Source organism: Stegostoma tigrinum, chromosome 19, assembly GCF_030684315.1.
Source record: "Stegostoma tigrinum isolate sSteTig4 chromosome 19, sSteTig4.hap1, whole genome shotgun sequence".
Classification (NCBI taxonomy): domain Eukaryota; kingdom Metazoa; phylum Chordata; class Chondrichthyes; order Orectolobiformes; family Stegostomatidae; genus Stegostoma; species Stegostoma tigrinum.
In genome coordinates, this window is record NC_081372.1 from 47,643,384 (window position 1) to 47,667,461 (window position 24,078).

At 39.1% G+C, this 24,078-nt stretch overlaps 1 protein-coding gene across 4 annotated transcripts in view; it reads left to right on the plus strand.

Moving 5' to 3' along the window:
• Positions 1-19,825, plus strand: part of tti1 (TELO2 interacting protein 1) — a 30,296-nt gene extending 10,471 nt beyond the window's left edge. For 3 of the 4 annotated variants that reach the window (XM_048549668.2, XM_048549667.2, XM_048549669.2), the window contains exons 4-8: positions 1,259-1,410; positions 4,427-4,567; positions 4,778-4,982; positions 6,616-6,703; positions 8,123-19,825. In XM_048549668.2, coding sequence (XP_048405625.1) covers positions 1,259-1,410; positions 4,427-4,567; positions 4,778-4,982; positions 6,616-6,703; positions 8,123-8,306 — 770 coding nt within the window. In that variant the 3' untranslated portion in view covers positions 8,307-19,825. Of the gene's footprint in view, positions 1-1,258; positions 1,411-4,426; positions 4,568-4,777; positions 4,983-6,615; positions 6,704-8,122 lie in introns of those variants that run through there. The other variant, XR_009446939.1, reaches the window with a different exon arrangement.
• Positions 19,826-24,078: the final 4,253 nt, after the last annotated feature.

The following is a 24,078-nucleotide window of genomic DNA, read 5'->3' on the forward strand; positions in this document are numbered from 1 at the left end:
CTTGTTGCATTGAAGACTTTTTGTCAACATAGAATGTAGAAACATACTGCATAGCAATAGGCCCTTCGACCCACCTCTTTTTCTTAGCCATTTACTTAAATTTTGTTTCCTTATGCTACCAACCCTTCAGCCACTGGAAACAGTTTACTTTTGCTTAATCTAAATCTTTCATGATTTTAAGCACTTCTTCCAAGCCCCCTTATAGCTTTCTCTGCTTGAAGGACATTATCCAGCAGAAAACCGCCGAGATCAGAGCACTGATTCATTTTGCAGTGCCCCACTTTTACTCTCCATTGAATTCAATGAAGTTAGGATAGATTGGTGCAAAATACACAGGCAACTCAATCTCCTTAGTTTTCCACTGGATAGGTTAGACTAAAATTACTTAACAAATTTGTGTGCATTGCAGTTGGGCAATCAACTGGCCTAACTTATTACAGAAATTTCTTTCGATTAAATATTGGGAATATTAGATTTGCTGTCATCAGACTTAACCACAAACTCTGTTCCTTAGCTATTGACTCCTTCCCTCATCATAACTACTATCTGGTGAGAAGCCATGTTGTTTAAATCTTGGCATGCTCTCTTTACCCAGAACTAAGGTAACTGAGATCCTGTCAATTAACAAGACATTCTAGTTCAACCTGCAACACTTCCTAGACAATGTGCCGATATAACCTTATGTTACTAAAACCCTCATCCATGCTTTTATTAATTCTAATCTTAGCTATTCCAGTCCTCTTCTAGCTGGCATCCCACCTTGCACTCTCTGTAAATCTGAGATTGTCCAAAATGTTTCTGCACGTGTCCTCAGTCAGATAAACTTCCATTCATCCAGCAGCCCTGCACTTCTAGTCCCATTTTGGCTCTAGATCCACCAATAGCTGATTTTTAAAAATTCTCCTTGTTTTCAAATTTCTCTGTCCCTCTACCTGTAACCTTTTCCAGCCCAGCAACTTCTAGTTTTCTATGGTTTTGGTTGTCATTACACAAACAAGGCCATTAATCGAAAATATGAATTCCACGATACTTCTAAGTAACTAGGGAGCTGGAATGTCTGATGTTGGAGCAGTAACTTTGTTATTTTTGGTCTGATTTATCTGTGAATGTGAAAGATCAGCACCTATTAACTTGATCCTATCACTGTTTCAAATGTTGAATCTGTTATTCAACCATCCACCCTTGTGAATGGCAGTTTTGTTTTTAAACACTGTAGGTGAAATTTAATTTTTTAATGCATATTTATGCTCTGTTTTAGAATGTGAAATCCCTGATCAACTGGAACCTGACATTGGCTCTGACCACCCTGATGTGAAAAAGGACCTACCTGCTCATATCCAGATTGCTAAAGATGTGATGGAGAGGTGCATTCACCTTCTGTCAGACAAAAGCATTAAATTACGGCTAAAGGTCTTGTATTATTCTCTGTCTTGATGTTTGATTTTAAAGTGTTCAAGGATTTGGTAGGTGTTTTTCTTTAATTCTCAGCTTTCTCTTGTGAAACTAAGGCTAGAAGTGGAGAGGCACTTTACTCACAATATTAAGTCAGGTCGTATGGTATTGATTGAAACCTGATTTAGATATTACTTTAAAACATAGTCCAAATTAAGTGTTCAATTGTGCAAACGAAAGGTTTTTTTTTTATTCCCTCAGAATAGTTCTATTAACTTTAATGTTTCTTTTATTTAATTTCTGAATTTTGTCAGTCATGCAAAATAACTTCCCATTTAGGAAAGATGGCATTAGTGAGTTAAAACAACAGTTTTGTGAACAAGCAAATTAGTACTATTAGTTTTCTAACATGTTGCACTTTATGGCCTAAGAATCTCACCATAATAAACACGCTGTAATTTGCTTTTAGAGAATTCTAATCTGCATAGTTATCATCAATGAAAGATTGGATTAGAATGGAGTGAAACTCAATGTTATTGAGTTAGTTCTAAAATAGAAATTGTAATAACTTGCTCAATCTGATGCTTCAAAAGAAAATTGTTAGGGGTGGGAATGAAGAGCTGGTGTGAATGCTCCCAACCTTCCATGCTGTCTAGCCTGTTTCTTGTAAAAGGACTGAGACAAGTTAGTCCTGAGACTGTGTAGCCCAAGTAAAGAACCACATTGTCTAACACAGATGTGTTAATTTTCAAGGCGTCTATGTGATGGATGGTACCTCTAATTTATTTTAATAATTTCAGTTTTCAATCTATAGCCCTTCTCCATTTTGATCATTATGACCAGGCCATATGTTTGAAAATATATATTTAAATTAAACATTAAAACCACTGCTGTCTGTCCCTAGTTTTTCCCTCAGTATGTAACTCATTTCCACTCCTTTAAGAACAGGGGATGCAAGTTTGAATGCCGATGACAAAACTAGTTTATTCATGTATGACCAAATCTGGTTGAATCATATAAATCATTAACAGATATTGCTGTCCATTCCTAGAACTGTTCATTATTTCAAAATAATTCTAGAATACAAAGATAACTCCCAGCTGCTCTTCAGCACAAGCTCTTGATTTAGACAACTTTCTTGTGCTGCATTTACCCGAGTGTTTAATAACGTGCACAGAGCTTAAGAGCATTCTGTTGGCAAGAATCAAAACCATCTTCCTTGCTTCTTCTCTCTCTTCTAACTCACTGGACCAAACGTTTCCTAATGGTCCCAACCGGTGCGTTAGGTGTTTGCTTAGATCTTTCTCTGGTGTCCTCCTTCTCTCATCTCATGATCTCTCCCCTCAGTATGTAAACAAATAAGGGTTAGTTGACTCCAGTATTACACTACCCATGCCACAAAACAGTTTCATAAAACAAAGAGCTGCATATGCTGGAAATCTGAAACAGATACAGAAATTGCTGGAGGAACTTCGTTTTGGCAGCATCTGTGAAAAGAAAGTAGAGTTAAAGTTTTGATATTTCTTCAGAACTGCAAGAGGATTTGCATGGCTAGTGGGTGGAAAGGGGAAATTTGTTTCTTTTTATTCAAACTGTTTAAAACAGTGGTAAGGTTAGGGGACTGCTAGTACTGGAGAGTGGCCCTCGCCTATCAGGGGCACCCACAAGAAAATGGCTCATCCTCTTCCTTCCCACATGCTCATAGTACAAAAGCTGTCTCTCTCCATCATATAAATCTCTAAACCGTATACATGTCAATGTGAAAGGCCATCAGGGTGCCTATAACCAAAACTTTAAGCATTTGACACCTCTTAAACATGTGCTCAAAAACATTGAGACGCTGACAAAAGGTAATCAGAAATATAGAGTTCATAGAGCTGTCAATCAAGTAAACATAACAGTTCTTTGGACCTGCATAAACAAACTCACATAATCCCTTTGAAAATGCCTTGGCTCTCTGGCCATTCAAGGCACTGGGCAAGGAAATGATTTGGCATGGAAGAGGCACAGGGAACACCTTTTGATCTTGCCTTTGAAAATGTTCCCAAATTCAAACTATTCTCAACTCCTCCAAAATCATGGAGAAGCTGGCTGAATACTGCAAAAATTAGTAGAAGATACCTACCACTGTATGGAGCTGGATGAGTTGAGAAAGCTGGGTGCAGTCTCTCTTCCTGCACCTTTTTTTTTATATTATTAATGGCAGCAGATGCTCTGGTCTGATCCCACCGATGATTTTTATGGCTCTGGATTCCTTCTGACTCTGCAAAAGTCTAGGTCATTGACAGAGGAATTGGCAAAGCACCGGGGACCTCGGACTTCATAAACAGAATCAAGTAACTGAACCTTCAGAAAATTTTGTTTAAGCCAGAAATGGAAAATTGCATTCAGTTCTGGTTGGTACATTTAGGAAAGAACATACAGGTCCTTGAGAGGATGCAGATGAAGTTCCACTAAAATGATGAAAGATTTTACTTGCAAGGTTAGGTGGTGGTGTTCTCTACAGAGTCAAGGAAATTTAATAGTGTATTTAGGATTACGGCAGGTTTGAATAAGTTAGAGACTTGAAGGCCATTTCCAATAACTAGCTACTAATGATTAGATTGCTTTAATTCCATTAGCGTATTGCCCCTGCTTCTGGGCTCGGTGTTCTGGCTAATATCCTTCTCGACCGACTATTACAACTGGATGATTGAGCAAGTTCAGATATTACTTAACCAGCCTGATACTTGCTGGATACCTTATTGAATAGTCCTGACTGGATTGTTCCACAGACAGCTGGCATTAACTTGCAGACTCAAGTAATCTTCTGCACTATAATGACCAAACAGTCAAAGCAACAAACGCTATAGATTTAAATATCACATAATGGAAGGAACTGAGTAAAACAAAATGAACTACCTTAACAAAATACTTTTAATACTGAACTCTTGTTTTCTGAACTACCATGAATGTGAAGAGTTTATTTTGAGGTCCTTTTAAATATGTACACTTCCTTTAATTCTTCAGTAATGCAATATTTCTTTCCTTACAGGTATTGGATGTTTTGGAACTGTGTGCGGTTGTTCTCCAGAATAATGTAAATGAACTACTCCCAATGGTACACCGGGTGTGGAGTCCTTTTGTGCAGAGATTGACCAATGATGATCCCCTCGTTGTTCTCAGGGCATTCCAGGTAAATTGATGTTACCTATTCTGTATCTTTGGTGAATTTATGCATCTCACATGTTTTACATTAAAATGAGACAAGAGGGATTTGTTTTATCCAGACTTTCTTATGAAATATTTGCAAATACTTCAGGATATCAGAATTTGATGGGTTATTTCCCAACCTTGAATGAAAAGAAACTACAGGACATTGAAGGGTTTCTGTTTTGTTTTACAGGTGCTATGCAGGCTGGCAGACACCTGTGGTGATTTCCTGAGAAGCAGAGTTTCGAAAAACATTTTGCCAAAGGTGACCGAATCTTTAGTCAGCCAAGCCCCTGTCAGTGCAAAGGCTGGGCCTATTTATAGCCACACACTCTCCTACAAACTACAGTTAGCTGAGCTTCAAGGCCTTGGAAAACTCTGTGAGAAACTAGATCTTGGTAAGCACATATCAACAGTATCACCAGCTGGACTGTTTATGTTGCTTTCAACAAATTAGGAATGGAAACGAATATATTTATCAGGAATATCATTTTCCTTTCCATTGGGGCTGGGAGTTTTTTTCAGTTTTCTGTTCTAATTCAGTTCCATTTTCTATATTCAATTGTAGTTTTCCTGCTTTAAACTATTTGTGCATTTTTATTCTAAAATCCTTTATTAGTAAAAGTAAATCAACAATTTATTCAGCTATGTGGCACTTGCCTTATCTTTTCATGCTTTGACACAGATATATATCAACGACCAGAGGCAAATTATGCTGCTACAATTACAGACCTTCGTGTATTTTGATGATTTCCAGAAAACACATTAATATGTAGTTTACAGGCTTTGCCTCAAGGCCAGCATATTCTAATGGACACTAAATCCTGTCAGTTCAGAAGATGAGTCTTATTGGATTCAAAACATGAAATAATTCCTCAATACATGTCACATTTAATCCCTGTAGCATTTTCAGCAAGAATCAAAAGATGGAATTTTCTTGCTCCAAAGATGATGGAAGATCTGCTGAAATTTTTTAGCACTTTCTGTTTCTATTCAAATAGATGCTTGTTTTGTTTACATGAGAGTTTGTTTTCCCATATTGAGATGCACTTTTTTAAAATCATTGGCAATATGGGAGTGGAATGGAGGAAAAAATAGCCCTTCTTACTGCCTAAAAATAGAACAAATTCACAAAATTCCTTCTGTATTCCTGGAAGCCTAATTGTTACCTGGACTCTGAAGTAACAGATTGTACGGATGTAAACACCACAATATTTGGTGGCCATTTCTCACTTTTGTTTCAATTTCATTACCCTTTCTTTTAGAATAAAACAAAACTAGTACGTCACTACTAAAGATTGAGAGGTTAATATATCCAGCAAGTATCAGGCTGGTGATGTAAAATTGGTGCTGAACTTGCTGAATCAATATTCAGCCTAGAAGGATATTCACCAGAATACTGAGCCCAGAAACAGGACAATGCACCAATGGAGTTAAAGCAATCCAACCATTAGTAGACAATAACTGGCCCCTGGCTTCCTTCATAGCTGAATCTATACCTTCTAAGTTAATGCTAAGAAATGCAACAGATATTTATTATGTGCATTGTATGCTACCACGTGTATTTGGGCACTATTTCAAGTTGTAGGTTTATCTAATTTTGCAACAGAAAACCTAGCTGTTTTTCTTTGAAAACATAGTTTGTTCTATGCAGGAATCAATAATTAAGATTTTAGCCATGAAATGAATTTACCTGGCCTCAATCTAGCTTTTTTCCAGTATGAAATAGGAACGTGTTAGCAGGCTTGCCCAGAGTTGTCACAGGATTGCTGATGTAAGAAATGGCAAGTTATTACTTGAAGTTTAGAACAAAGAAAGATTATTGAAGTGAAGTCAAAATGGCTTCAGTTTCTATCCCATGTGTTACATTTGACCTGGGCACTGCCTAACATTGACAATTGAGTGCCTAACGTAAAAATGTTAATTTCCTTGATTTATAAAAGCCCCTCACCTTGGTGAGTGAAAGAAAAGTGATAATAAAATGGCATAATCACAGTGGAGGTGATAACTGGGCTACTTTTCTTGATACAGGTGAAACCGATCTGGATATGGTCGCTAGCACTTGCCTGCCATACCTGAGCAGCAGGCAGCCATGGAAACTCCAGGATGCAGCTTGCAGGTGACTCATTTAAATCAGTGATTAATATGATAAATTTATGCTTTTAAGCATTGTCTATTGTCTTACAATCATTTTAATATCCTTTACTTAAACTGCATCTCTATTTTGGGAAAAAAAGTGTAACCAAGGCATTCTGGCAATCCCGTTGAGCATATATTGTCTTAATATTAATGAAACAGAGGAATCAAGATAGGCTGGATGTGCACTTGCTGCGTGTAAATCAATGTGTGTGGCTCAGTGTGAGATTGCATCATTGCACATGAGGTAAAATGACCACTTAATAGAGGACTTTCTGTTTAAATTATTATCACCTCTCATCCTGTATCAAAATCAGATGTAGGACAGGGCCTTGACAGACCAACTAATTAAGACCAAATAGCTGAGACATTCAAACCAAGGAACTTCTCTGTGTTAAGGTGATGAGAATACTGATGGAATGCCTTCCAGGAAGGAGGCTTCAGTCAAAATCCAAAGGATGGAATAGACTTGATGATTTTTAAAATTATGAAAGAGAAAAGCATTTTGTTTGAAAACTGTTTCAATTGGAATTAAAGAGACTTGAAATAGCAAATGCCCTCCTCGGCAATATCATCATCTGATGGCACTCTTATTTTTCTCATGTACACAGTTCCATCTAACCACACCTGTCTCAACTCTTCCACTGTTGTTAAACTGTTAAATTGTTTATTTGACTTCCAGTTCTGGATGAAGTGAAATTTCTACCAGTTAAATATTGGGAAGAGTGAAGCTATTATTTTCTGTCTTGCCCCAGAATCTGTTCCCTAGTTACTGACTCCTGTTTCTCTTCCAGTCTGAGATGAACTAAAGTTCTCCCGTTTGTGCCTTCACTAGGACTACATTTTTCCACCCCCACAACATTGTCCATTTTGCAGTTATTTCAGCTTACCTGCTGCTGAAACGTTCGTCATTGTTACCTCCAAACTCAGACCAATGTGTTCCTGGTTGGGTTCCCATATTTTACCCTATTTAAAACTTCAAATCATGTAGTATCTTAACTCGCAGTAAGTCCTCATTTTCATATCCTCATGGCCTTGCCACTGTATTTTTGGAATCCTTCCTAACCCCACAAGCTCAAATAATGATGTTTTGGGCATTTTTGATTGTAATTGCTCTGTCATTGGTAGCCACACCTTCACCTATTCGGTTCTGAAGTTCAGGAAGTGCCTCCATGTAATCTTTGTCTCTCTAACTAGCTTTCCTACTTCAAGACACTTCTTAAAGCCTAGCATTTTTTTTCTCCATGTTTTTGGATATCTGACCGAATATCTCTTATGCAGATCTGTATAATATTTTACTTTGTAATACTCCTATGTAGTACTTACACGCTTATTGCATCAAAAGTGCTATATAAATACGTGTTGATTTGTATGTGACTTCTCTCTTCTTTCCTTTAACCAGTGTTTTTTACTGCCTAAATGAAGTTGATCCTGATGCCACATGGCTCATTTTAAATGAAGTTTATTGTCCAAACACCTACAGTCCACCACATTCCAGCCTCCCAACAATACAACTAACTGGAATGGGAAAACAAAGAAATGAGTTTACTGATAATGTTCTTCAACTTCTGCAAGGATTTGAATGACTCAGAAATTTGTGGTAGTTGGCAGTGCCAAAACCACACCCAAAGCTCCCCATATTCAGACTGCTAACATCAGCCTTGGTGCAAGGAGTGTCATAAACTGAGAAAAGGAATATGGCTGAAGGAATACAAAGTTTTTGGTGTACTTCACACCAGTTTTTCTGGCTTGTTGCGAAGCAGCACCCTCAAAGGTTTGGACACAATTACCTTTTCAACCAACAGAAAAGCCAAGAAAATATAGGTGACAAAAGTATTTTGAGAGGATTTCTGAAGCATTCGAACAATTACTGAAGAAAGCTAGTGTGGATTGAATCAAAATAAATTGCTAGAAAAACTCAGCAGGTCTGGCAGTATCTGTGGAGAGGAAGCAGAGTTAACATTTTGGATCCAGTGACTCTTCAAACTGATTATTTTCTGTTTTTTTTTCCTGATTTCCAGCATCTGCAATTCTTTGGTCTTTTTTGTCCAGTACAGTTTCGTTTCAAAATCTTGTAGCTGGATCTATAATGTGTTATGATTCCTTTCCTGGCTATCTTCCAGCTTTCCTCCTGTGTAACTGACTGGCTACAGGGAGAACAGGGCAACCACATGACACCATGTTATTTAACCAGCAGGTTGGGGTGAAATACTCAGCTGGACTAACTAGGTTTTTTTGGGTTACTTTGCATTCAAAATTGATTAATCTTTTGCTCATCAAGTTTGAATGGATAGAATTCCTCAAATTCTGCAACAATTATAGGGTGCATTATTTCTTAACAATATTGTCTAAGGACTACGAAATATAATTGGATAACTCGTACTACTGGTGTTCACGTGATCAATATTATTACACTCAAGAGAGCTTAGCAATAAACTCACAAGTGTTTTCAACCAAATGAAAATCTAACTGTCTGTGATCAACTTGCTTCTAGAATATCCGTTTTAGAAATTCTGAGGGGGAAGCAATTTGCTCCCTGACAAATATAGCTGATCAATCTTTATGATCAATCTTTTCATGGACACAGCAGTACTGGTCACTCCGGAGAGAAGTGAGACCCTCTTCTGTTCAGGTTTGTATGTATGTTTCCTGATGGCAAATCACACAAAGGTGTATGCCAGGAGAATGCTGCAGCTCCTCCTTCTGATAGGAATAGGGTATCTTCAGCATATGCACTTTGTTTTTGAAAGACTGGCGAGACAAGATCAGATATAAGTCCTTAAACTGCTCTATTGCATAGGCAGAAAATTAGATTAAAGGTCATTGTGACCTATGCTCACTTTGCTGAGTTGTGCTGCATTCCTTGCCTAGAGAAATGAATTCTTGACAGAAGCCAGAGCAGGAACTTGACAACTTCAGTTCTCCACTTGCTCTTTGGGGCCTGTAACTTGAACATCTGACACCAGCATCTCAGGGCATGCTCCAGGGCAGTGAATGCATACCAGCCACATCCAGAGACCTATGGCATGCAACACATGCCAACCATTCCACACCGTGATGACAAATCCATTTTGAGAATGGTTCTGCACTTCAGTACTGCACTTTGGAATGCACCAGCATCAAGCTTAAGAGAATTCCGAGCTAGGACTCCTAAGTACCTTTGTTTTCAGATTTCTGAAGCCTTACCCCATTTAAAAAATAGCTAGTGCCTCTATTCTTCATACCAAAGTGCATAACCCCACCCTTTCCCACATTGAATTCGATCTGGAATTCTTTGCCCACTCTCTTAGCCCGTACATGTCCTTCTGCAGTCTCCATGCTTCCTTGATGTTACCTGTCCCTTCTGTTATCTTTGTGTCATCAGCAAACTTAGCAACAACATTCTCAGGCCCTATGTCCAGATCATTTATATAACATGAATAGTTGTGTTTCCAGTCCTGACTTCTGCAGTACTCCACTAGTCACGAGCTGCTATTCCTGAAAAAGACCCCAATATCCCCACTCTCTGCCTTCTGCCCGTTAGTCAATCCTCTATCCTTGCCACTACCATGCCCCTAACATAATGGGCTCTTATTTAGCAGCCTCTTCTGTGGTACTTTGTCAAAAGTCTACTAGAAATACAAATGGATCACATTCACTGGCTCTCGTCTAATTTGCTCATTACCTCCTCAAAGAATTCTGTCAGATTTGTCAGGCATGACCTCCCTTTAATGAAGCCATGCTGACTTAGCCCTATTTTGCCATTCACTTCCAAGTACTCTGCAACTTAATCCCGAATAGTGGAATCTCACAACTTACCAACAGTTCTAAGTTTACAAAGGGACCTTGATCAAATGTGTCAATAGGCTAAAAAATGGCAGATATATTTCAATCTAGATGAATGTGAGGTATTGCATCTTGGTACAACAAACAAGGGTAGGACTGTGACAATTAATGATAGGGCCTTTGTTAGATTTTCTTTTTCTATTCATTTGTGGGATGTGGGCACTGTGGGCTGGCCAGCATTTCTTGCCCACCCCTAGTTTCCCTTGAGAAGGTGGTGGTGAGCTGCGTTCTTGAACTGCTGCAGTCCTCCTGCTGTAGGTTGACCCACGATGCTATTAGGGAGAGAATTCCAGGAATTTGACCCAGCGACAGTGAAAGAATGGCAAAATATTTCCAAGTCAGGATGGTGAGTGTCGTAGAACAGAAGGACTTAGGGGTTCAGGTACAGAATTATTTGAAGTTTGCACCACATGCAGACAGAGTAGTTAAAAAGATGTTTAGCACGCTTGCATTCATAGCTCAGTCCTTTGAGTACAGGAGATGGGAAGTTATGTTGAGCTTAGATTCATCTGGAGTACTGTGTCCAGCTCTGGTCACGCAGTTATAGGAAGGATATTATTGAACTGGAGAGGATTCAGAAGATATTTACCAGGACGTTGTCGGGTCTGGAAGGTTTGAGTTATAAAGACAGGTTGGATAGGCTGAGACTTCTTTCACTGGAGCATAGGAAGTTGAGAGGTGACCTCATTGAGGTTTATAAAATCGTGAGGGATGTAGGCAGGGTTAGTGGGAGGTGTTTTTAATTCCCTAGGATGGGTGATTTCAAGACGAGGGGCACATTTTTTAGATGAGACAAGACAGATTTAAATAAGACATGAGGTCCAATTGTTTTTACGCAGGGTGGTTCACTTGTGAAATGAACTTCCTAAGGAAGTGGGAAAGTGGGCACTGTTGCGACGTTTAAAAGACATTTGGATAAGTACTCAAATAGATAAGGTTTGGAGGGATATGGCCAGGAGTAGACAGATGGAACTAGTTTAATTTGGGATAATGTTTGGCATAGACTGTTTGGACCTAAGAGTCTGTTTCCATGCTGTATGACCCTATGACTGAGGTCAGACTAACTGGCCTATAATTTCATGTCTTCTGCCTCCCTCCCTTTTTAGACAGTGGTGTTATATTAGCCATTTCCTGTGCTCTGATACCCTCACTGACTCTAGTGATTCCTGAAAGATCACAACCAATGCCTCCACAACCTCCTCAGCTCTCTACTTCAAAACTCTGGGGTGTAACCCATCTGGTCCAAGTAATTTATCCACCTTCGGACCTTTCAACTTCCCCAGCACCTTCTCCTTAATGATGGCCACAGCATACATCTCTGTCCTTTGACTCTCTTGGAATTCTTATATACTACTGTTGTCTTCTACTGTGATGACTGATATAAACAAAATGCAAGCATTAAAGTATCAGTTAGAAGACAGCTACATTGGGTACAAGGGGGAATTGAACCCATGACCTTGGCCTGAATAATACCATACACTAAAACCATTGAAGCTACCTGCCACCTAGTCTTAGGACTTGGTAGAGTCGAGAAGCTGCTTGGAATGGGCAGATCCAGAACCCCCTCCACATAGGGCGTCATGAGCTCAATGTAGAGGTCACCTGTTGTGGATCTTTCTGCCCTATTATAGGCATTTTGTTTTTAACTGAGGGTTTGAGTGAACTGAAAGTGATTGGCACAGCTAATGTTGCTGGTAGTGGCATCATCCACCCAATATACCAATTTGTTCTTAACTGCCAAGCGCGAGTTAGATCTCACAGACTGTGCAGGGTGGCTTTGTACTGACAGAGCTTGGCCACGTACCAAACAGCTTTTTAAAGATGGCACCAGCATCAGGGATTCCACCTTATTCTAGGATATCCCAGCAGTGGCAAATTCTTCACTACAAATTGTGGTAGAATCAAGCTAGCGTTGGATGAGAGAAGCGTCATGGGGTAGTTTGATGGCTAATGAGACAAGTTTGGGATGATAGGGTAAGAAACCTTTGCTAGACCTCATGGAAAGAAATCCTGTACGAAACTCAACAAAAATGACACTGCCTAAACATGTTAAGATTCAGCCAATATTCTTGTGATTTGATTTAAACAGTCAAACTGGGAAAATTGTGTATTTGAGCTGACGTGCAATGAACTGTCTTCTACCAATCAAGACACTTACAAAAAGTACTCGGATTTTTTAAAAAAAATGCATGGTCATGTTCATTTAATGTTTGTATTTCCTGGAAGAAAAGTGTTTTTAATGACCTTAACCAATTTGGCCCTGATAGATTACTTGTGATCTCTAGTTCCTTATTCAGTCTTTCAAGCTGCAACATTTTCCAGTTCTAACACTCAGTGCTGTCTCAAGCTGACTTTTATTCTTGAGTTTGTAGTTAAAACTGGGTGAGAAGACATTAAGTGAGCAATAGCTGAGGTCATAGGTCATAGAATCTTTACAGTGTGGAAACAGGCTCTTCGGCCCAACAAGTCCCACCAACCCTCAGAGCATCCCACCCAGACCCATCCCCCTAAGCTATCTAATGAGGAATAGTCTTATATTTGATTTTTCAGCATGGCTGTTGGATATAGGATGCGTATAAACACAGTTTGTGAGAAAGAAAAACTGACCTTGCCCATCATTTCATTTTCTTCTTTTCCTATCCTTCAGAATCTTGGACCCAAATTTTCATTCTGCTGCAGAGCCTCTCTTTTGCAGTGAAAATGATGGAAGATGTCAAAAAGTCCTGGCTGTGCCCCTGAGTCCAGCATTTCACATTTTTGCAGACTGAATATCGGACTGCCCCAATCACACTCTTTCATATTTTGCAGCAGAAGTTAGCAATTTAAATGATCAGCTGTCATCAATCAAATCTGACTTTGGAGGCCCTAGTGTGGAGATTAAATCAGATAAAAACACATTTGTGCACGGTGTATTGCTTTTGCATAGGCTTCGTACCACTTTGAAGAACTGAGGTAACTAGATGGATATGCTCCCAGAACACATTCGGGCTCAAGTTCAGGCTCTTCTTTAGGAAGGGCTTCAGGGTTTCTTTAGGGAAATGGGAGTTTCAGGTACCATTTAGGATTATTACCTGTGGAGAAGATTGTGTGTAAAAGGTGCATAAACCCCTTGAATCTGTGCAATTTGCTGGTTAGTGTTAAGATTTGTTAAGGAACATCAGCAAATATAAATGAGTAAGAATGTTTTTCTCAATAGAGTGTGATCCGTAATGTAGAACTCTTTATAATGTAGCTTTTTTTTTCCCCTTTATGTTTGGCTCTTTGTGGATATGAGATGAATAAACATGGTAGGTCAAGGGAAAAAGACTGGTGGGTAGAAGTAGGCACTCAGTTGACATTCAGGGTATGAGGGCTCATTGTGGGGTGTGGGGGAAGGGTGCACAAGGTGACAGTGCCTATAAGGGCCCATGAGGAATGGGTAGAGTGTCTTAATTGGCTTGCATTACCATGGTCAGGCTATTGGGGTGAGGGGAATGATAAGGGATTGGAAGGTGCAGCAGCTATTTTTATAGTTTGGGTTTGTGGTTCTGAGATATTATCTGCCTCTGCGCACACACCCTGCAAATCAAAATCAGAGGCCTCACTTTGCCAGCTGGGAATCCAGACACATGAGCAATTGTAGCAAATTTCATACAGTGATAATCCCTCCTGATATGTGGCTGGGACAAAGGCACAAAGATTACGGAGGTTTGCGATTTACAATCTAACCTATCAACTTACTTGAATTGATATTTTTGATACAGTGAACTTCTCAATTCATAGTCCAAATTCAGAGGTTCATTTTTGACTGTGCATTTGAATAACTTTGTTTTACCACACGCAGTTCCAAGTGCCATACTATGAAAAGGAAAGTTGAAGCATGAAAGGGTGCAGAAAAGATGTACAAGGATGACAGCAGAGTTAATGTGTCCACGTGTGTCTTTTGAAAGTGAAGGCTGAGGGGTATGCTAATAAAGGTCTTTTTTTATTATAGGAATATTTGATTGATAGTGTTGATAAGAGAGCAGCTTTTCCCTTCTGGAGAACAACATAAGCTAGAAGCCATCCATATAAGATATAGTTACCAAAAAATCAATAGGAAATTCAGAATAAAGGCGGCACGGTGGCGCAGTGGTTAGCACTGCAGCCTCACAGCGCCAGGGAACTGGGTTCAACTCCAGCCTCGGGTAACTATCTGTGCGGAGTTTGCACATTCTCCCCATGTCCGTGTGGGTTTCCTCCCACGGTCCAAAGATGTGCAGGCTAGGTGGATTGGCCATGCTAAATTGCCCGTAGTCGTTAGGGGGATGGATCTGGGTGGGATGTTCCAAGGGGCTGTGTAGACTTGTTGGGCCGAAGGGCCTGTTTCCACACTGTAGGGAATCTAAGCTAATCTAAAATAAACTTTACTGCACGGAGAGTAGTGAGAATATGGACTCACTTCCACATTGGGAGTTGAATAAATAGCATGAATGTATTTAAGGGAAAGCCAGATGTGATTAGGAAGGTAAAGATAATAGAGATTTATGATAGCTTTTGGTGAAGAAAAATGGAAGGAGATTCGCACTGAGCATAAATGCCTGCTTCTATGGTGTGTGTGTGTGTGTGTGTGTGTGTGTGTGTGTGTGTGTGTGTGTGTGTCAGTCACAATGTTGCTGTTACATCAGGGTTCCAGCATTCAGTGTTTTTGGCTACTCAAAAATGAAATGTTGTATTAAGAATTGATTTTATAATCCAAATTCCGAGGTTTACTATAAAATCACTTTAAAACAAAAAGAAAATGAATGCCTTAAGAAGTTGTCAGATTGTTTCTAATAAGAATGTTCTTGATAGTGCTGCAAATGACGGTCAAGAAAATAAATAATTAGGTAATAATAACTAGTATCAAAAGATTTAAACCTATCAAATATCTTACCATGTTAATGGTATATAAATGCAAGTTATTGGTGTTGGGGAATGATTTCAAAACCTGCTTTGACCATATCATCCCACCACCCCTCCTCCAGCTTAGAAATCAAGCTGGAGCCTTTTTGAAAACATTTTACGCAGCAGTTGTCAGATGCTTAAGATTTAAGTCCCTTTGTGCTGAAATATTACTATTCTATTTCCACTTGAGTATTTAACGTTTTTGGTTAGTGAAACAAGTGTAAACCCTCATATGATTTCCATGGAGGTTGTAAACTTAAGTGAACTTGAACCCTTTAGCTTCAAATTAAGAAATGATGAGATGTTGTCCAGCTCTTGGCTGTAAATTAATGTTCTCTGCTGGGGAAGATTTGCTGGATCCACATTATTTAGATTAATGGAGGGACATTGCAGCATGCACTGCCATCAGAGATAAATGTGTGACATTAGAAAGTCACAGTCATTCAGAATAATGACTGTAATAAACTCATTACTGCACAAATCCGGGCATTATCCTCTGAGGTATATTACAGTATCTTCATACAATGTCAGTAAAACAAAAGTTGTGCGATTATCCAGTGATATTATAATGACTAAAGTAGGCATTAATGCCGGTTTGCAGCTGTTTTAATGTGATTACATTCTTATGAGTTGATAAGTAATCCAGAATCTTAGATATGCAGAATGCACTTGCAAATAATCATTATCCAGCTTGCCAATATTAATTGGACTTTTACATGGATTAAAAAATCCAAAGCTATATTTGAAAAAGAAAAATGAAGACCTGGATGAGGGGAATTGAGAGCATGTGGATCTCCTTTTTCCTCTAAGTTATTTATTTAATTGCAGATGCTTTCTGACTGCTTACTTGAGTAGTTTGGTTACAGTAATATTACTAGTCCTTTTATACACTGCAGCTCAATTAAAATAAATCACATTGAATTACAATGAACACATTCTTTAAATGTTCAAATGAGCCCATACTCCCATGTAGTATCATTCATTTAAATTGGATACTTATCCAGGGTTGACATATTTAAAAAAGCTAAATGACTTACTGACACTGTAATTATGAAGGCACAAATGCAGCAGACTCCTTACTGCTTAATTTGATTACATTTTACTAATATTTTCCATATTATTTGTGGCTTCAGCATAGTTTCAGTTAATATCTTCCATCTAAACAAGTTTCTGCGCTTGTTTGGTATGATGACTAAATGGAGCATTTTGCGGTTTTTGGAATGCTGTTCCCTCATCGAAAGGGTACTAAGCAAACGTTACTTAGTAATACTTATGACATCTCCCATCACTTTACCAATGAGACTAAATTGATGGGTGGCAGTTGGCTGGGATGAATTTGTCTTACTTTTTGTGTAGAAGACATACGTGGGCAATTTTTTCACATTTCACATTGTTGAGGCAATGCTGGAACTGTACTGGAATAACTTGGTTTGGGGGTGTGGCCTGTTCTGAAGCACGTCTTCCGTATTATTGCTGGAATGTTGCCAAGGCTGGTAGCTTTTGCTGTACCAGTGCTTCTGTTGTTTCTTGGCAGCATGTTTGAATTGAATTGGTTGAAGACTGGCATCTGTGATGCTGGGGACTTCTGGCCATGAATGAGATGGATCATCCACTCTGCATTTCTGGCTGAAGATTAGTGCAAATGCTTCTGCCTAATCTTTTGCACTGATGTGCTGAGCTGTCTGAGGACTAAGGTATTTGTCGAGTCTTCCCCACCCATGAGTTGTTTAGTTGTCCACCTTCTAGATCATTACAACTTGCTATGTGGAAAAAGCTGCTCAACATGTTCCTCATCCACGCTACACATGCACATGTGTGTGTATATCTTTATAAGCAATATGTGCCTGTACATACATATAAGTGGGCATATTTGTATGGTGCTAAAATTATCAGCTTGCTTAAATTTCAGCAAATGTTTCAACTATGTTAAAGCAACATATGGAACTCTGCTACAAAAGATGGGTGAGACAAGTAGCTTATATCCTTTTGCAAGTAAACTGGATGAATACGTGAGAGAAAAAGGACATCAATGGCAGCAATTTGAAAGAGGGCTGTGAATGGATAAAGAGGTAGAACCCCAGGTAAGCAAACAAAAAGCCTGGTTTGACTTGGCATTGACATATACTGCGACTAGAGTACTGCATGCATCTATCTTCTCCCTAACATTGCACCCCCTCTCCTGGATCAGTGCTTCTTTTGGCGCAAGCCCTGCGACTCTATAGGCTAGGAGATTTAAGTCACTGCATTGGAGCCATTGCAGATCAGAAAGGATTTTTTGGGAATAAAGGACCAGCAAAATTAGCAAAATTTTTTGACCTGTGCTTTCCAGAAGCAGAGAAAAAACGAGATATCAAAGATGGCTCTGACGATAGATTATGACTACTGGAGATCGGAGCTTCCAAGAACCATGCATTTCCTTTACCGTTCTCTTCAACACACTATTGATACCTTGTCCAGGAAATGATTTGGACTACACAACTGCATCACCAATTTTGACATACCTATTGGAGGCACAAATTCTGAGGAGGGAGCATGAACGTAGAACAGTGCAGGCCCTTCGGCCAACCTATTATCCTACTGAGATCAATCTACCCTGCATTTCCTACATTTTACTATCCTCCATGTGCCTATCCAAGAGTCGCTTAAAAGTCTCTAAAGTATGTGACTCCACTACCATTGCTGGCAGTGCATTCCACACACCCACCACTCTCTGTGTGAAGAATCTATCTCTGACATCTCTGACTTCCTCCAACCACCTTAAACTTATCCCCTCTCGTAATAGTCATTTCTGCCCTGGGTCACTGACTATCCACTCTATCTATGCCTCTCGTCATCTTGTACATCTCTAACAAGCCACCTTTCATCCATCTTTGCTCCAACGAAAAAAGCTCTCGCTCCCTCAACATTTCTAATTAAGACCTGTCCTCCAGTCCAGACAGAATCGTGGTAAATCTCCTCTGCATCCTCTCTAAAGCTTCCACAACCTTCCCATAATGAGGTGACCACAACTGAACACAATATTCCATATGTGGTCTAACTAGAGTTTTATAGAGGTGCAGCATAACCTCCTGGCTCTTAAACTCAATTCCCTGATGAAAACCAACACACCATACGCCATCTTTACACCTCTATAAACTTAGGTGGCAACTTTAACGGATCTATGGACGTGGACCCCAAGATCCCTCTGTTCTTCCACACTACCATTAACCCTGTATTCTGCATTCAAATTCAACCTTCCAAAATGAATCACTTCACAGTTATCTGGGTTGAATTCCATCTGCCACTTCTTTCGCCAGCTCTGCATCCTGCCAATGTCCCATTGCAAACTACGCAGCCGTCCATTGTACCCATAACTCCACCAACCTTCGTATCATCGGCAAACTACTAACCCACCCTTCTATTTCTTCATCTAAGTCATTTATAAAGATCACAAAGAGCAGAGGCCCCAGAACAGATGTCTGCGGAACACCACTGGTCACCGAGCTCCCGGCTGAATACTTTACTTCTACTTGCACGAGGGGGCATAGCTTTAAATTGAGGGGTGAAAGATATAGGACAGATGTCAGAGGTAGTTTCTTTACTCAGAGAGTAGTAAGGGAATGGAACGCTTTGCCTGCAACGGTAGTAGATTTGCCAACTTTAAGTTGTCATTGGACAAGCAAATGGAAGCACATGGAATAGTGTAGGTTAGATGGGCTTCAGATTGGTATGGCAGGTCAGCAGAACATCGAAGGCCGAAGGGCCTGTACTGTGCTGTAACGTTCTATGTTCTATATGTTCCACCCTTTGTCTTCTATTGGACAGACAGTTTTGTATCCAGGCAGCCAAATTTCCCTGAATCCCATGTCTGCTTACATTCTGAATGAGCCTACCATGTGGAATCTTGTCAAATATCTTGCTAAAATCCATGTACACCACATCCACTGCTGTACCTTCATCAGTGTGAAGATTTAAGGCTTGTTTTTCTACCTATGTTTACTCTCTCTTTTGGAAGTGAAGTCAGTACTGCACTGTGGTGACATTTGCTCTTATATTGCAATTCTTTTTGTTGTTTATGTAATTGTATCCACAATGAATTCTATTGAAGACGATAAAACTACATTGATTATTGAAAGGTGCTGAAATGTTGAGGTGATGTATATAAATGGAGACGAGACTTGTGAAGTATCAACGCTAGCAGACTAGTTGGGTTCTGTGGTCTGTTTTGGTGCTGTACAGTTTATGTAAACTCATTAATGCTTTTGCTAATTACATTAAAACTGCCCTATTGTTTCTGATACTCCTGCTAATGGAAACAGTTTCTCCTAATTTAGTCAATCAATATCCTTTGTAATGTTGAATATTACTATTAAATTTAAATCCTGTTTTTCTGGTTTCTCATCAGTCTTGCCTGAATTTTCTGTAAGTTTGTGAGATTCTTCCAAATATATGGTGCCCGAAATTGTACACAGTATACCAGCTGGTGAAGAGTCAGTGGGCTATGATATTTAGTTGTTCTTCCTTGCTGTGTATACCATTACGCAATTCATAAAGCCACATACGATAACAACTACAACAGGTCCTGTTAACTTCAAAAATTGAATGAATGAAACTCCCGTGTTTTTAATTTCAAAGTGCATTTCCTAATGAATTTCATTTGGCACCTATATGCATATCAGCAGTTTGCCTATGTCCTCTTGAAATTATCACTTACTTCTTGTAAGTGACCCAGGAATGAATAGAATCTGTGGTATGAGAAAAAAGATGTTGATTTAATGACAACTACTGATGTTAAATTATGCCAAACACCATCTCCTATTCTTATCACATTATGCACTATGTTAAACATTCCACATTGATCAATAAAATTATATGCAAGTGGCTAGCAATAATACAACATGTCAAAAATAATGCCAAGGAGCTCAGTTATCAACCTGTTTCGCCTTAACATTTGGTTTTTGAAACAATGTAAGATCACATGAATTAATGAATGACTCAACAATTTCTTGTCAAGATAATGATTTGCTGTGGTAAGGTGGTGAGCAGTATCTACAACTAGTTAGACTTGCCCATGCCCGAAGTTACTGGAATTGAAAGCTTATAGTTTTGTAATGAGAAAAATCAAGCATGCTGTTCATGAGAGAACAAGGCAAGTGATTCTATATCTCCCTTACCAATATATTAGTAAGCTCTGAAATTAAGTGTAGAGATTGAGAAGGAAATGTGAATTAGCATGAGTGAGTACAATGCCAGATCAGGTACAGAGAAAGCATGAAGAAGATAAAGATTTGATGAAGAAATGGAAAATAAAACTTTGAATTTTATAATTTGAAATCTCTAACAATTAAAATTTGAAGAATGTTATCTTTTGCTTGTTATAGTTAATTTTCAAAGACAGGGAAGTTGTCAGGCACTAATTAATAATTATGACATAGTTAACAGGGCACCTTAACTAATATGAATGAGGCATAACATTGTATGGCAAGGTTAGTTCGAAACACACTAGTTTTTTGAGGATAATGACAGAGCAACAGAATTTGGTTATCGATTATTAGATGTAGAGATTATTGAATATCTGTCCTGAAGTTACTTGTACATAATGATAATGCTACTAACCTCGCCATTAATTTAACAGTAAACTTTGACCACTATTTCAGTGTTATGACCTTTGTTGCTGCTGCTGCTACCTAGACATCCTACAGTTTCCAGTGAGGGTGTACGAAAATCTGTCAAGGAATGATAAGTTAATATAAAGGCTGTCAGCCATCACTGGTAGGTAGCTGTTCGTTAACCATGATTGTTCTGGGTTGAGCAGCCAGAAGAAAGCCATCCTGTAACAGAGAGACTGAATGTGATGTGGTAGGATAGAAAGTCATCCTTAATAAAGAGGAAAACATGAAAATGCAAATAGAAAATGAAATTAGTGTGCAGAATTGTGTAGTAAAGGTGAATTGATGAATGCAATAATTGTTTCATATAAGTGTGCAATAAAAGCCAAAATAACCCAATTAAAAATCTAATTGCAGGATGAAATCTAAAGAAAATGAGGCCTGAAGTTCAATTCCATTTGGTAGACTCTTCATTGTGAGATTATTGTAACTCTGATATTTGCGCATTTATTCCAGTGTTCTCAGACGTAGTGGACTCTATTTTTTTCTGCTCCTGAGATGCAAAAAAAACCTACTCATTGAATGAAATAATTCTTTATTTTGAAGTTAATCATGCTGAAATTGTCCCTCTGTTTCCAAGAGAACAATGTATAATTTTGACACACTTACAAGAAGAAGGAACCACAAAAATTAATATAATCAGTGGTATGAGAAAAAAATGCTTATTCAATGAAAACTACTACATTTAAATTATGGCCAAACACCATTTCCTACTCTTGCCACATACCCAACCCCTGCAAAATTAACTCAGTTGTAATAATTATTGAACTTGCTTCTAAGTTGCTTGAAGGTGCAATGTAATAGGAAGTGCGTGGGTACATACCTTATATTACATTAAATATGTAAGTATATGTATTTACCCATTGATCAAAAGACATGGGTAGACTGAGTCAGGAACATTCCTGGCTTTCCACATCTAGATAAACAGCCCTGAGTGGCTAGATTTTCCATTCTCAGGGATTGGGGGTGCACATGTGTACTGCAGTTGAACACACCACCCTTGGAAGCAGTTTACAGAGAGCCACAGTGGTTGCCATGTATTGAGGCAGGCCTAATAAAAGGGCCACCACAGTGCTGCAAGCACATTTCCCAGTTGTAATAAAAATATTAAGGCCCTTTAAACCTTTACACTACTCCCTCCCCGACTCCCTCTACCCCATGGCCCAGCTTGGACCCTGTTGGATCCTTCTCTAGACAGCACCAGCAGAGGAAGTTACTCTTGCTATGTATTCTCATTGGCATTCATGGGAAGGTGCATATTGTCAATTATTTTCCCCATTTAACGTATTTTTAGTTGCTCAATTTTTGAGAATACAGTAACATTTATGCACCAAAGTCAAACATCCAAAAGTCTTCAGTGATTAATTTGCATTTCTGTCAGATTACTATGGGTTAACCAATGGCAGCTGCTATTAATTTCTCTGATTTCATGACATTGATGGTAAATGAACAATAAATAAACATTGGCCACTGATGAATTTGGTAACTATCTTTGCTGATGTTACACAAAATGAAAAGTTACAATGAATCTTAAACTGTATTTCAGTATTCATGGGCCAGAATGGCGCTTTGAAGTTCATCTTTGCAAACCAGAGAATTTGGTATTCACACGTTTTTCAGAGAATAATACCAAGAGAGATATATGCTCTATATTTTGCCTTCATTATATTCCAAAAACGAAAGCCCAGTAATAAAATTGACATGTTCCAATCTTGGGAACTTGAAGTGCATTGTAGATTTAAAGATTAGAACATGCTGCACAAAATGTCAGTCTGATTCTGGACAGCTTCCTTTCAAAAAATTAGAAAAGATGTTTTAATGGATCGGTAGTTACTTTGTTAGAAAGCAATTAACTGTGTCTTCTCATTAGCAGAACCAAAGACAACCAAATCATAGGGGAGATTTTCTGAGCTCGAATATTCAATGTGATTTCTTTTTAAAAAATGTTTGTTGAGCATCTGCTTGCTGCTGATATTCCTCATTTCATAAGGAGTAGCAGCCGAAGGCTTTATATCCTAATATTTGTCTTGGGGGAAATGAAGGAGGCAAAGAAAGGTTTTGCCTGCAGCAACATTCGACCTTCTGAGTGCCTTGGGTTCTCACAGCCTGGAGAATCTACAAGGATCATACAGTGATTCAATACTGAATAACAATAAATTGGGCTGGCAACAGAAAAAAACAGGCCTAATCTTACCATATGCTGACAAATTATCATTTTCATTGAGCTTCATGAAGGGTTTCTGTCTGGTCATCCTGGTTTTTACCTGGTCATCCCAATCTTGCCTCATAAATTAACTGCCCTGCCACTATAACACTCCTCTCATCCAATGCTAGTTGGGATTTAACCACTCACAAGTAGAACCCATCATTGACAGGATATCCTGTAATAGATTGACATCTTGGCACCAGTGCCATCTTGAAACCCTAGCTATGCACTCAGTCAAGCACTGACAAACTGGACTTGCCTTTCACCGTCAGTGTAGTGACAAGACAGGCACAAACCAGCACTTCTCACAGCACATAGTTTACACTGCCTTGTACATACAACTGCACTTTTCCACCCTAATTGCTGTTTAAGCACCAGGTCATACACCTTGCCAGCCCATAGTCACTTCCCCTCTTAACGATCATCTGTAAGTTCCTGCTGCTTGTTTGTAATGCCCACTGGAGACGAGTAGCACGTCATTGTTCACTGTGCGGCCATTACAGACAAAACAGTCTTCAAAGTTAACAGAAACCAAATGAACAGAGGCCACGTTTCCGCCCAGCAGACAAGCGAACTGCTGGCAATAAGCATTTTACATCAAATGAGTGATGATTGCACCCAGCTCCAATCTACTGGAATCAGTTGCAATTAAATCCAGTCTGGTTTGGAACACCTGATGCAGCAGTATTCTGACATGCACATAGAGATGCTCCTACTGTTCAATCCCCTAATCCTCTTCAGAGGACTTCTCCTGTTCTCCCAGTTCCTCAGCAT